Source organism: Emys orbicularis, chromosome 10 (assembly GCF_028017835.1).
Source record: "Emys orbicularis isolate rEmyOrb1 chromosome 10, rEmyOrb1.hap1, whole genome shotgun sequence".
Taxonomy (NCBI): domain Eukaryota; kingdom Metazoa; phylum Chordata; order Testudines; family Emydidae; genus Emys; species Emys orbicularis.
The window spans coordinates 85463868-85476727 of record NC_088692.1 but is presented as its reverse complement, the minus strand read 5'-3'; the positions used below and the strand labels follow the sequence as shown (position 1 = coordinate 85476727).

Genomic DNA, 12860 nt, shown 5'->3' with positions numbered 1-12860 from the left:
TAAACTAGCTTTTTCCAAAGTGAGAAAAGGCATCAGTGAAAATATTGACATTAATTTCTTGGAACTATACTATGAAGTGACTCTTTTTTATGATTGACATTCCTCAAGCTTAACTTACCTGGGTCTTGAAAGCCTGAGTTTGTATAAAGTTTTTTACATCCTGTTATGCTCAATTTTTTTTTTTTTTTTTTTTAAATAAAGTGATGGTTCAGTGTCAGGAACTTCTTGCTCAGTATGAACATTCACCGTCTTCACTCTTCTGAAGCATTTTGTAACAATACTTCATGTTATGAAATGCTTGTATTTTAGTAAGTTATTTTATACAGAACCTTGAAAGTTATTACATTTTGGAAACCAAATTTGAAAAATATTCTCTACATAACATTATGATGGCCCACAAATTCTCTGTGGCACAAATTTGTCAATCAAATGTGCTCTAAACATACTCTACTCATTGATGGTGCTTAAGTCATGAGAAAATCACATGACAAGAAGTTAAGTAACTTCAGATTTACAATTGTTAAAGCGTTCTGTGGTCAAGGGGGGGTATCTGATAATTCTGGTTATATTTTTAAAGGATTTTTGCCTCCTACAACAAGTGCTATGTATTTATTCCCCTATTTTAGGGGAAGTTATGTTTCTGTTGAAGGGACAAGGTCAGACTATATAAACTCAATTTAATTTTTCTTTTAGGGAAGGGAGTAAGCACTAAAAGCTTGAAAAACTCCATTGAAAATTAAGTTAGAATAGGTTTTTTTGAGTTGATAGTATACTAATACAAGAAAGTTGAAGTGAAATGGACGCTGTAGGAACTGGTCTTTAACTTCCTTTTCTGCCTTTGAAAGCCTCCCCAAAGAAATTGTTTCTTCAGATGACAATCCTTTCGTGCTTTATTGAAGTCAATCGTCAAACAATATTACATTTAGCTTCATATTAATTTTGATAGTGGCAGCAAGGCTCTTCAGGAATCTCCTTTCCATTAGTATGTTATAAATACCCTCAGAGGTTCCAGTAATCAGGTTAAAACCACATGTACCAGTAACAATTTTTTGTTTATGCAATAACTGAGTTAGAGGCCAGTGAAAACCATCTACAATTATGTTGATAATCTTGGAATAAGGCCTGGAAGTGTGATTTAATTTGTATTGTAATTTTAGGCAGCTTTGATTTTTTTTTTAAGTGCACTTTTATGTAGCAAGCATATAAGGGGTGGAGCTGAACTGCTTCATTCAGGTTTAATGTAAATAGAGCTGTAGAATTAACGTATTTAAAGTTGAATTAATTTGATCAAAACTGAAGGGGCAAGATGAGTGGTGGTCTGGCTATCTCAGTGCAGTATTGCTTATGCAAATATATTTAGGTTCGCTACAAGAATCTAGTTTAGAAAAAACAATGTCCAGTCACCTATTTTTTTAGATCAAGATCAGATTTTTTTTTTTAAAAAGACCAAGTAGTTTACCACAATACAATCTTTAGTCTTTCAGTGAGAATACAATAGTTAACCATGTATAAAACGTCTTAAATCGGCTACGCCTGTTTCACTCTAAAAATCAGTGCTAAATTTTAGTTAAGGTACAGTTCAAATTAGCAAAAGCAGAAAACATTAAAAATGGTTTATCAACTTACAATATCAGTTTTAAAAAGACTTAAAATTGTGCACAGCTGCTTAAGTGGAGCAGAGCCAAATACTAGTTCATGCTCAGTTACCAGTTGATACATCTAGTAGAGCTAAGTCCCTAATTTCCTCAAGCAGTTGGTACAAGCTAACTCCCTTTGTTTGGCAATACTCCTGATATTCTTCCTGGATTACTTCAACTCTGTTTTTTTCTTGGGCAAGTTGAGCTTCCTCTGCAGATCTTGTTACTTCTTTTACTAAGTTGGCTTTCATTATGTGGATATTCTTCTCATAAAGCTCTGTGGCTGTATTCTTGTAAGGTAGGTTGCTAATTATTTCAAGCTTGATGGTGTCAGGATGGCAGCGTGAACTCTGCACACATACTTTTACCTTAGAAACAAAAGTACACAATGTTATTTTTCCCCTCATTTGTGCTCTGGTGCTTCCATTAGTGAATTTATTAAGACTTACTGTTATATGGTCAAACAGACTCAATGTAAGAGATTCTCCAGCAACTGTTATGGAAGTAATTCTGTTCTGAAAACGCTGAAGAGAACCAGGTTTCCATACACAACTGCCATCAGACTGACAGGAGATGACCAAACCCTCCTTGTTTTTCAGATAAGCAGCACCTTTAATGCCATACCTATGAGATGCACGAAGTGAAAATACAAATGTATTTTGAAAAACAATATTATGGTACCATTAAGAACTATCAATCATTTTAATGATTTTAAACCATCCCCACACTGAAGAAGAGGAAGGATTAAATCTATGTAAACAATAATACAGAATAGGAATGTATTGTATCTTGATCATAATGCCCCCTAACATTTCAGGTACATTGAGTTTGAGGAAAGTTATTTATCAAGCAATGACAGTGTGCTAAGTGTCACAGTCATGAAGAGAGCCCCTTCGTCAAAAAATTACAAAGAACAAAGAAGTAAAACATACTTATTTTGCATATCTCCCCTCTATTTAACCAGTGCTAAAGTCCACCTCACCACCCAACTCAGACCCCTCTCAAGAAGCTAATCAGAAGCATAACTACAAAGTCAATAGAAAGCAGGGTGGCCCTGCTACGTAAGCAGCACGAGCTGCTCTTCCCTGGTATTTGGGGACTGGAGAAATCTCTCCTTCCTGTGAAAGGTAGGGCTGTCCAACCTCTGCACAGACCCAGCGGCTTTTCCCAACTTATTCAGTTCAGTATAGTTTGTTATAACACGTTTAGTAGAGTGAGAAGCTATTTTAAAGACTCATTTCAAAGATCAGAAATTCAAGATTAAAATTGTGTCATGTAAGAGCTCCTTAGCTGATATCTCCCCACCCCATGATGCTAAAGTACCATCACTTACAGAAACTCAGATCTATAATTATGTTAGCATCATGGAAGCAATTCCCCTGGGTGCTGCTACCCCATCTGTTTGGCCATGAAAGCTGAGCCACAAATGTTCCCAACCCATATAGTGTTGCCATATCTACTCACTCTCCCCATCACCACCCTTTTATCCTCAGACACAGATGGGATGCTATTAAAATAAGAAAAATAGGGTACAGCTGGTATCAACTCTTGCCCCCAAAATCTAAATACCCGTTATGTTAAATAATGGGGGGAAATTAATGCAGTGCAAAGTAGAGGCAGCTGGGGAATGCACAATTTTAAACTTCTTCCCCCAGGGAACAGAGATGTCCTTTTTTCAGGTAACTAGCCAATTTTTACTATAAAAACACTTACTTAGTTCTAAGTAGACCAAATTAATGTTGTTATTGGAAAATGAATTTAAAGTGGCTGTTAGGGACACAAATTTCAATTAAAAGGAAGCTGGGCAATGGAAGGAGGAGGGTTTAGACAATCATTTAAGGTCAGAAATTAAGAATTCAAAATAGATATACTGAATATATCATCCCCTCTTTCTTCCTTTTAGGAACTTTTATGCTTTTTAAAGTCAAAGGCTAGAAAGCCATTGGGCCTAGATTAAAAAAAAAAAAAAGTTAAAACTGAGCTATCTTCCACAACAAACTATGCTATAGTCAGCTACTACTGCCTTTCTCAAGAACCTGAAATTTCCATTAATACAGCAGTAACACACCCTGCTATAACTTATTTCTTTACCAACTGCAAGCCCTAACTTACCTTGGTACAAAAACAAGTACCCCATTTGTTCGAATGGAGTAAACAACACCATCTGCTGTACAGCGCTCATCTGTTTCAGAGACTTTGTCTTTGAAATACATACACTGGAAAAGCTCCGTAGACTGTTTCTGGGCATGTTGTGCAGCCTGTCAAAAGAGTGCCCCATAAAAAGACTTTAGAAAGATGTTAAAATAAAATGTTCCAGAAGAAAGAAGCTTATTTAACTTCAGTAATTGTAAGTCTCTAGAAAGGTCATTCCACTTTTTTTTTTTTTTTTTTTTAAACACACAAAAATACACCTTCAAGGACATCCTACATACAGCACAGACAAAAAAGTATAAAGTTAAAGTCATTATAACTCCTGGAAGAAAACAAACTGGCCAAACTCTTCAATTTTATAATTTTCATACCTTTCTGTTGCAGTTATCTTAAAGAAAGAATGGTATTCAAAGACCAAATGCCTTACGACAGACAGCTTTGCAAAAGTTAACAGAATATCATTTACAGTGCAAACACATTATGAAGTACTTCTGAAATGTTGTGCTACCATCTTGTACAGCGCTGGTAAGTCTGTATTTAACAATGTCTCTTATAGAAACTGAAATAAATGGAGTGTTAACTACAAAAAAAATTAATGGAGTGTTAACTAACCAAAAGCAGCACCAGCCCCTACAATAACGTATGCAAAACCTGCAGACATATATCCACGGGTATACTGATCAATACCCTCCTATAACACCGTTCAAGCCCATGGATCCTACACATACCTCATCCAGTGCATTAAATGCCCCAACAACTATGTGGGTGAAACAACACAATAACTACATTCTCAAATGAACTCTCACAGAAAAATGATAAGACAAAAACCAGCTGATCTCCTATGGGCAAACACTTTTCACAAAATGGTCATTTCATATCTGACCTCTCAGTCCTCAAAGGAAACCTGCACAACACCTTCAAAAGATGAGCCTGGGAACGTAAATTCATAACTCTACTATACACCAAAAACCAGGGACATAATAAAGACACTGGATTTATGGCTTATTACAACAATCTGTAACCAACTAACCCACCTTTGTCCTATAACTATAGAGGTGCTAACTACCCACCTCACCTTGAATGGTCTCTTACATCATGTTAATTCCTTATCTGTTCCATCCTTTATTTAACTATGACATTGAGCACCTTTCCCAGACCTGAAGAGCTCTATGTAAGCTCACAAGCTTGTGTCTTTAACCAACAGAAAATGGTCCAATAAAAGTTATTACCTCACCCACCTTGTCTCTTTATTGCAACACTGTCAGGCCTGTGTTGGTTCTCCAGCAGTAAAGCTCAATTTAGGGCTCGTCTACACTTGGAACGCTGCATCTGTGCCACTGTCGCACGTAAGCATAGACAGACACTCACTACAGCAACAGGAGGGGTTCTCCTGTCGTGATAGTTAATCCACCTCCCCAAGAGGTAGGAGCTAGGCTGATGGAAGAATTCTTTCATCCACCTAGCACTGTCTACACTGGGGGTTAGGTCAGCAAAGCTACACATCTCAGGGGCATGGATTTTTCACATCCCTGAGAGATGTAGTTATGCCAATATAAGTTCCCAGTGTAGACCAGCCCTAATGCCATGTCTACACTACAAACTGATCAATGCAAGTTATGTAGGCATAAAGCCGCCACAGTTAGTATATGGCTTGTGTGTGGGCATACTTGGCTCCTTACATTGGCGCTGCATGTACTCAGCAGGAGTGCTTGTGTTGACATATAGTGCAGTGCTCGATGGGTAGGTATACCAGTGTACAATCCAGCACACTGTCTTTTGGGAACTTTTGGCAATGCATGTGGGGCAGAAACGAGTTGTGCAGGGGTGACTGGGAGCCAGGGGTCAACTTCTCAGTGTGCAACTGTCTCCATGCACTCCCACTGCATCGGTCTCAGTACATCGATCATGACTCAATGCTGCTTGCAGAGGTGGTGGTACTGCATTGCTGTAATGGGGCACTTACATCAGTGATACAAATTTAAGTGTAGACACATGCACAACTAGGTCATTGACCTAAAACTTTGTAGTGTAGACCAGGCCCCTTCAAGCACATCACAGCTTTAAAAAAAAAAAATTATTATAGTTTATTTGGAGTGGGGAAATCCATATCAGATCCTTTTCCTTTCTGTTTGCAGAGAGAAGCCACTATCACCAGCCCTACTCCCATTATTTCCTCCATTACGAGCAAGGTATGGGAAGAATTAACAGGTGGACTAGGCCTGTACAGCTGGAGCAGAAGCTAAGTACAGAGGGCTGGCTTCAGTGTAACTGGTCCACTAAGCGGCTCAGGAGTCCCTAGCTCCAGCAAGCTCTTTTTTATTTATTTTTTACACATTAAAGCACGTTAGGGAATATTTAGTGCACACCAGCAAGGTCTACACAGGGACCAATTAATGCACGCTAGTGAACTTTAGAAATCACACCCTGATAGTGAGCATTACCCCACTGTGTAGACCAGCCCTTAGGCTACCATTAGCTCGCTTCTGCTGCAGGCCCTGCTGACGACACAATCTTTGCAGAGGTAGAAAGGGCTTCCTGTCCCAGAGAGAGGGAGAGTCTGCCTCTGCAAGTGTAGCTAAAATCTATGATTTATTCTCTCTGACCCTCCCTTTTCATAAGTGATGCAAGTCCAGCTACTCTTTAAACCTAAATTACATTTTTGTCTCAAAGATCTTATCAAACTCTATCCCTACAAATTTGTTAGCTGCTCTGTTAAAAGCTTGATACAGGAAAATTTACTTACATCAGCAGAACTTGCCTGACCCAAGTCAGGCCATGAACTGGCAAAAACTTTTTTTTTAATGAAAAAGTCAAGCATGTAGTTCTCGCAGGAACACCAAAAGATTTTGAAAGTTAATTCCCAAATTTTTATCCCAAGGTTGAAGATAGCTACATATTCTCAGAATCAAGCTGTACATTTTTGAACATCAGAACTTCAGTGAAAACTCACTAAAATTTTGGGAATAAGAGTTTTCAGGTCCAAAAAACATTAGAGAAGGAAATGGGAGAACTCAGAGATGCCCCATCAAAGAAACTGAAGTATTGTTAACCTTTTTAAAATAACAGTCATTCATTTTTAGCACTAATACAATAGCTGAGAAAGGAACCAACCTGGTTAACAAAAGGCCACAGTATATTCCTCAGATGTGCACACGGCTTTGAGAACAAAATTTAGCCCAATGGTACCAATTTTTGCTCAGCTGCGGCAAGGGACACACAGACTGAAGACACTTCGCCCTCCAAAATCAAAAAACATTTTGGTATTTTCAGTCCAAACCTTAGCATCTCCTGCCATCAAAGCTGCTTTCAGCACAGGCAAAACAGGGCCAGCTTCCCTATAGTTACTGTGTTGTCAAAATGCTGGGGCTCAGGCTGAAGCACAGAAACCCTAACTGTGGTTTGTGTTTTTCAAATCCTTACAACTCCAGAGCCTTCTTTGAGAAACATGATGTTTTTAAATGGTTGGGGTTTCTTGTTAATCATTTAAAAAAAGGAATTACTATTTAAAATTTCTGTAATATCCCTCATTGAATAAGCACATGTTGCAAGTTCCTGTATACTTTAAGTGTAGGAAGTACCCTGCCTTTCTCATGCTTCATCGCACACTCAAGAGGACTCAAACTTTGCATGCCTGGTTCTATATTTTCCTGTTTTGCCTCAGTGTAAGCTGTAATGACAATTTCAAGTTTTTTACTTGTATTACTTTGATTACTGTCTCATTTTACATTGGGATTTAATTGTGTTTAATTATTTAATTAAAAGACTAACTTTACTATGTGTTACTGTAGCACCCAGAGGCTCCCAATCAGGATCACGGGCCATTGCACAAGGTGTAGTTCAAACACATCTGAAGACAACTGCCGTCCATCTTACCCTGTTTCTGTTGTTGATGTGTCTACACAATTCCTCAAGAGCTTTGTTGCTGAACAAATTAACCGTAACATCTACTTTAGTATCTTTTAAAGTGGCCGCCATTAGCAGTCTGTGGACGACAATATCAGCATATCTTCTAATTGGAGAAGTAAAATGCGTATATTTATCTAGGGCAAGTCCTAAGACAAAGGGAGACAGTGACAAAAAAGAAAGTAAATAAAAAAACAGTGATTTAACAAAGATACATGGAAGGGCGCGCGCACGCACACACACACACACACACACACTCTCTCTCTCTACCATAATGATGGAACTCTTCTTCGGGGCACGAGCCAGTCGAGAAGTACAGTGCATTAGACATCGCCTGAGTAGCCATGGACCGCAGTAATTTATTCACATTTGGATCTAAAGGATCATCTGCTTTATTCAGAGAATCAGCCAGTGCTTTATTAGACCTACCAAAAACAAACCATTAATTCTTAATTACGCTGTCCCTGAATATTAGAGTGTGCAATTAAAGAATAGCAAGTAATTAATAATCAGATTGCATTCTGCTTAGTCATTACTACACCTCTACCTCGATATAACGCTGTCCTCGGGAGCCAAAAAATCTTACCGAATTATAGGTGAAACCGCGTTATATTGAACTTGCTTTGATCCACCGGAGTGCGCAGCCCTGCCCCCCCGGAGCGCTGCTTTACCGCGTTATATCCAAATTCGTGTTATATCGGGTCACGTTATATCGGGGTAGAGGTGTACTTCTATACCAAAAACTGTAGCAGAACCTCTGCCCTAGAACAGTATTCTTACTTGAAAATGCCGAATTTCATTTAGTTACTCTTCCACTTCTGCTCCTCTTATGCATGCCATGTGAGGGCCAGGCAGGACTGGAGCATGGGGGCTACTCTATCCTTATTTCCGTGAGGTTGCCCAGTACCATAAAATGGACGGAGGAGCTGGTTTCACCCACTCTACAAGCACTGGTCTGCAGAGCGGGCCACATATGGCAGGAGGGGTAAGCTGCACCCCAACCAAAAGGATGTAGTTGTGAATACACAGCTATTCCCAGGAGCTCCAGAAAGTACTTCCCTTAGTGTCACACTGGTCCATACCACGACCTTCACAGGTACAACCTTTCCCTAAATTGTAAATACTAACTCATATTCTACTGAATCTCCTGGACTCAAACAAGGGCAATCCCTCAGATTGCTACCAGAGGAACTAGGGAGCAACCAAAGCTAGAACCGTCTTAAAAATCAGAGTGAACACAATTTGGCCCTTCCACACGGACTGGACAGAAGGTTTGGACACATTTACACTCACGCCAGAAGGGACCATCATGATCATCTAGTTTCTAATCTGACCTATTAGACAATGCAGGCCACAGAACCTCACCCACACGCTCCTGTAATAAGCCCATCACCTCTGACTGAGTTAATGCAGTCCTCATACCTTGATTTGAAGACTTCAAGTTACAGAGAATCCACCATTTACTCTAGTTCAAACCAGCATGTGACCCGTGGCTCATGCTGCAGAAGGACAACCCTCCCCCAAGTCTCTGCTAGGCTGACCTAGGAAAAATTCCTTCCTGACCCCAAATATGGCAATAAGTTAGATCCTGACCATGTGGGCGAGACCCACCAGACAGGCAGCTGGGAAAAAATTCTCAGTAGTAACTCAGAGCCCTCCCCCTGTACTGTCTCATCTCCGGCCACTGGAGCTATTTGCTAATAGCAGTCACAGATGGGCCACATGCCATTGTGGGCAATCGTCCCCTCCATAAACTTTATCAAGGTCAGTCTTAAAACAAGTTAGGTTTTTTGCCCCCACTACTTCCAGATGATTCAGGTAATATCTATTCCTGGCCCAGCCAAATGAGCTTCAGATAACATCCCTCAGTTAGAATGGCAACACCCAATTCACTGAAAGGCTACGCTGAAATGAGAAGTCATTTTTAAAAAGTGATATTAATCATCAATTACAGTGATGTTTATAATAGTTTGTAAATATTTGTCTATGTTATAACGGTTAACCACTGGAATTTCACTCTAAGTGCTTAAAATAAACTAAGAGAAGTAAAAGGTACCGTGTGTCTATGGAAAAGCCTTTGGCACTCGCGCATTCTCGGAGCTCAGAAAAAAACTCTTGTCGTGGTGGAGGGTGTTGGCGCAGCAAAGCGTGGTGAGGAAAGTTCTCCCAAATCATCTTTGCCACCCAGTGGTTAGCAAGGATCATACATTCAGCAACAGTCTCATGCACCTCCAGTGGCTGTTTAGGGATGAGATCATGAATGTTCTTTTTATCATCCAGCTGCACTCTTATTTCTACTCCTTCCAGCTCTAGAGCGCCACAGCGGTCACGTTTAGCCCGAACACGTCGCGCTACATCAGTCAGTTTTCCTATTGCCCAGACCAGTTCTTCCAGCTTCTGTTGTCTAGTTCTCTCATCCAGTTCGTTGAGTTCTAGGATATCATCAACAACACTTAGGTCACCATCTAATAATCCCTGAGCTACCTCATAGACCAGTTTGTATGAAGACTGAATGATGGTTCTGTTGTACCAGACTCTCAGGATTTCATAGGAATTTTTATCTAGCTCCCACATGACACTGACAGCATACCTTAAAAATAAAAACTTCAGTTAATCAACCACTTCCAGTTTTCATAAAACAGAACCTGAAAGATATCAACATGTGACAAGCCTACAGATTCCATTTTGTTTCTTGTACTAACAACTCTATCATTATACTTCATGAAACAAACGGGCATGGTAGTGCCACTTTTTCATGCCCTTCCCTTTCAACCCTGGGGACAACGTGGCCAATACATGAAGATGAATTATATCAGCAATGGCGGTATTCTATTTCTAAGAAATATAGCCACTTTTGTTTTTAAAGTGCAGTTGTACTGTAATGTTTTCATTTACTTTGAAGGCATCTTAGTGAAATGTACCAAGAGCATCTTGATCTTTGTTATTTTTAACCTATAAAAAGTCCATGTTTTCTATTTCTATTTCTCACTGGCTCAGGTGATTGGTAATTAGAAAGAACAGTTGTTACTGTGGGTTTTTGAGATTGTTGTCCACGTGGATTCCACTCTTGGGGTGCATGTGCCTCATTTGTGCATGAGTGGATTATTTTAGCCAGCAGTGTCTGTTATGGCCACACTTACACCTCATATGCCCTTGCAGCCCCCAATCTGAGGGCATAAAGCATGGAATGGGCCCAGCCATCCCTCAGTTCCTTTGACAATACAAAATCCCAGAGAAGGACTCCGTCTTAGCAGGAAAGGAGAGTGGGTCACAGAATCCACATGGACAACACATCTCAAAGGACCATTCTCTCTTCTTTGCGTTATTGCCCCCATGGATTCCACTCTTGGCAAGCTCAAGAGCTTGGGGTGGAATCTTGGTTTACCCGGCCACTAATGGAGAGGGACTGTGGTTAGCAATGTCCTTCCTCACAGTGTCCATAGGAGGCTTGCATCAAGGTCTCAAGGAGGAACAACCTCACACCGGCTTCTGTAGCTTTCGGAGTTTGCTTAACGGGAACAACATTCTCAGGAATAGGTCCTTCTCCTATGCGCTCATTGTTAATCAGTACTGAAGCATCACAGGAACCCCAGAGATTTAGCTCCTGCCATGTTGCTAGCATTCTTGCACGAGGGGGAGGGCTGTCTAGCCTCAACTGAAAAAAATCTTTTTTTTTTTCCTGGTCAACAGGGAAATAACTATATGAACTAGTAACTAACTAAGTTGTAACACAACTAACTGTAGAATAGTGCACAGAGAATACAGACGCTGCAGAGGTTCTGTCTCACAACCCTGGGCAGTAAGAAGGAACTGAGGGATGGTTGGGCCCTCTGCCTTCGGGAGAGGAAGGGGGCTGAGGACATCTAGGGCATAGGTGTGAGCCCCAACAGACACCTATATTGCACACTTGGGGCACCTACACACCAGGAGTGGAGTCCGTGTGGACAATCACTCAAAGAAGAGAAGACCCTTTCATCTCTAAAATTAAGTTCTGGTTGCCTAAGTTATTAACATCTGATGGCAATTCCCATTGTAGAGGTGTCCACATCAGGAAACATCAACCACAACCGATACCCTTTTGTGGACAGACTCAGGTGCCAATGTTTGAATGGGTATAAAAACCAACTATACGCCGACCCACAGAATTGCTGTTAGCATGAAATTCATCCAAAAAACTCTCTTTACAAATGGAGAGGAATGGCCATTAAGGGAGCATTACCAATGGGACACTTACGTGCCAAAAAATGTGGGAATATATTACATTTTAATTAAAAGGCCCCACCTCAATTTCAATTGTGATTGCACGCTAACGCTCTAATCCTATAAAGGCTTATGTACATGCTGGACTGCTCAACAGAACTATTCTCACTAAATAAAAAGGTTAGCACATGTATAAATCTTTGTAAGACCGTGGTCTAAGTCCGTTCTTTCACAGGGATTTTTTTTAAATGCCTGTAACTCTCTAATTTGTGGATTTAAAAAAATGCAAATACACATTAACTTACACCTCCAAAGTAAATAAGTAAAAGTACATGTTTCCTAATTTTTTTAAGAAGTGATTCCCGGGATGCTGTATAAAAATGACTGGTTACACTAATACAGTCACCGTGGGTACCAAGTTGCAATAAATCTTATACCAAGTATATCATGTAAGGTATCAATGGAAAAGTTATGATTTGCTAAGTATGATTATCCTGTTTATATGCATGTACCATCCTTGTATATGAAGTTATGAATATTTGCTATGTGCTTGTATCTTAAACCTGCGTTGTATTCCTGGGTGACACCCTCCAGATAGATTTACATCAAGGCTAGACAGCTATGTGTTGATGGCCCTTGAGGACCCTCCAATCTCACAATGGGCCATAGAAGAAACTCATTCTGCCCAGATAGCCAGTGGCCACCTCCTATGATTCAGCAAACTATGTAAGGACATGGGATATGCTCATGTGACCCTTGACTCCATCTTGGGCCAGTAATTTTCCATGCATATGGCAAAGAGTATGGGCTGTGGGCTTTGCTTGGGACAGTAAACTTCCATGCATATGGCAAAGGGTATAAAAGACCTCTGAGACCCCTCCATTTTGCCTCGTTCCTGCTCTAATTCTCTGGACTGTGGATTTACAGCTAAAAGGAGAATCTTGAACTGTGGACCTTCCAACCTTTTGG

General features: G+C 40.1%; 1 protein-coding gene across 1 annotated transcript in view; it reads right to left on the bottom strand.

Moving 5' to 3' along the window:
- Nucleotides 1-1271: 1271 nt before the first annotated feature.
- DIS3L (DIS3 like exosome 3'-5' exoribonuclease) overlaps nucleotides 1272-12860 on the bottom strand; it is a 31574-nt gene continuing 19985 nt past the window's right edge. The window contains exons 12-17 of the mRNA XM_065411911.1: nucleotides 9748-10281; nucleotides 7962-8116; nucleotides 7662-7840; nucleotides 3750-3895; nucleotides 2087-2261; nucleotides 1272-2005 (exon numbers count right to left, since the gene is read on the bottom strand). Coding sequence (XP_065267983.1) covers nucleotides 1700-2005; nucleotides 2087-2261; nucleotides 3750-3895; nucleotides 7662-7840; nucleotides 7962-8116; nucleotides 9748-10281 — 1495 coding nt within the window. The 3' untranslated portion in view covers nucleotides 1272-1699. The remainder of the gene's footprint in view (nucleotides 2006-2086; nucleotides 2262-3749; nucleotides 3896-7661; nucleotides 7841-7961; nucleotides 8117-9747; nucleotides 10282-12860) is intronic.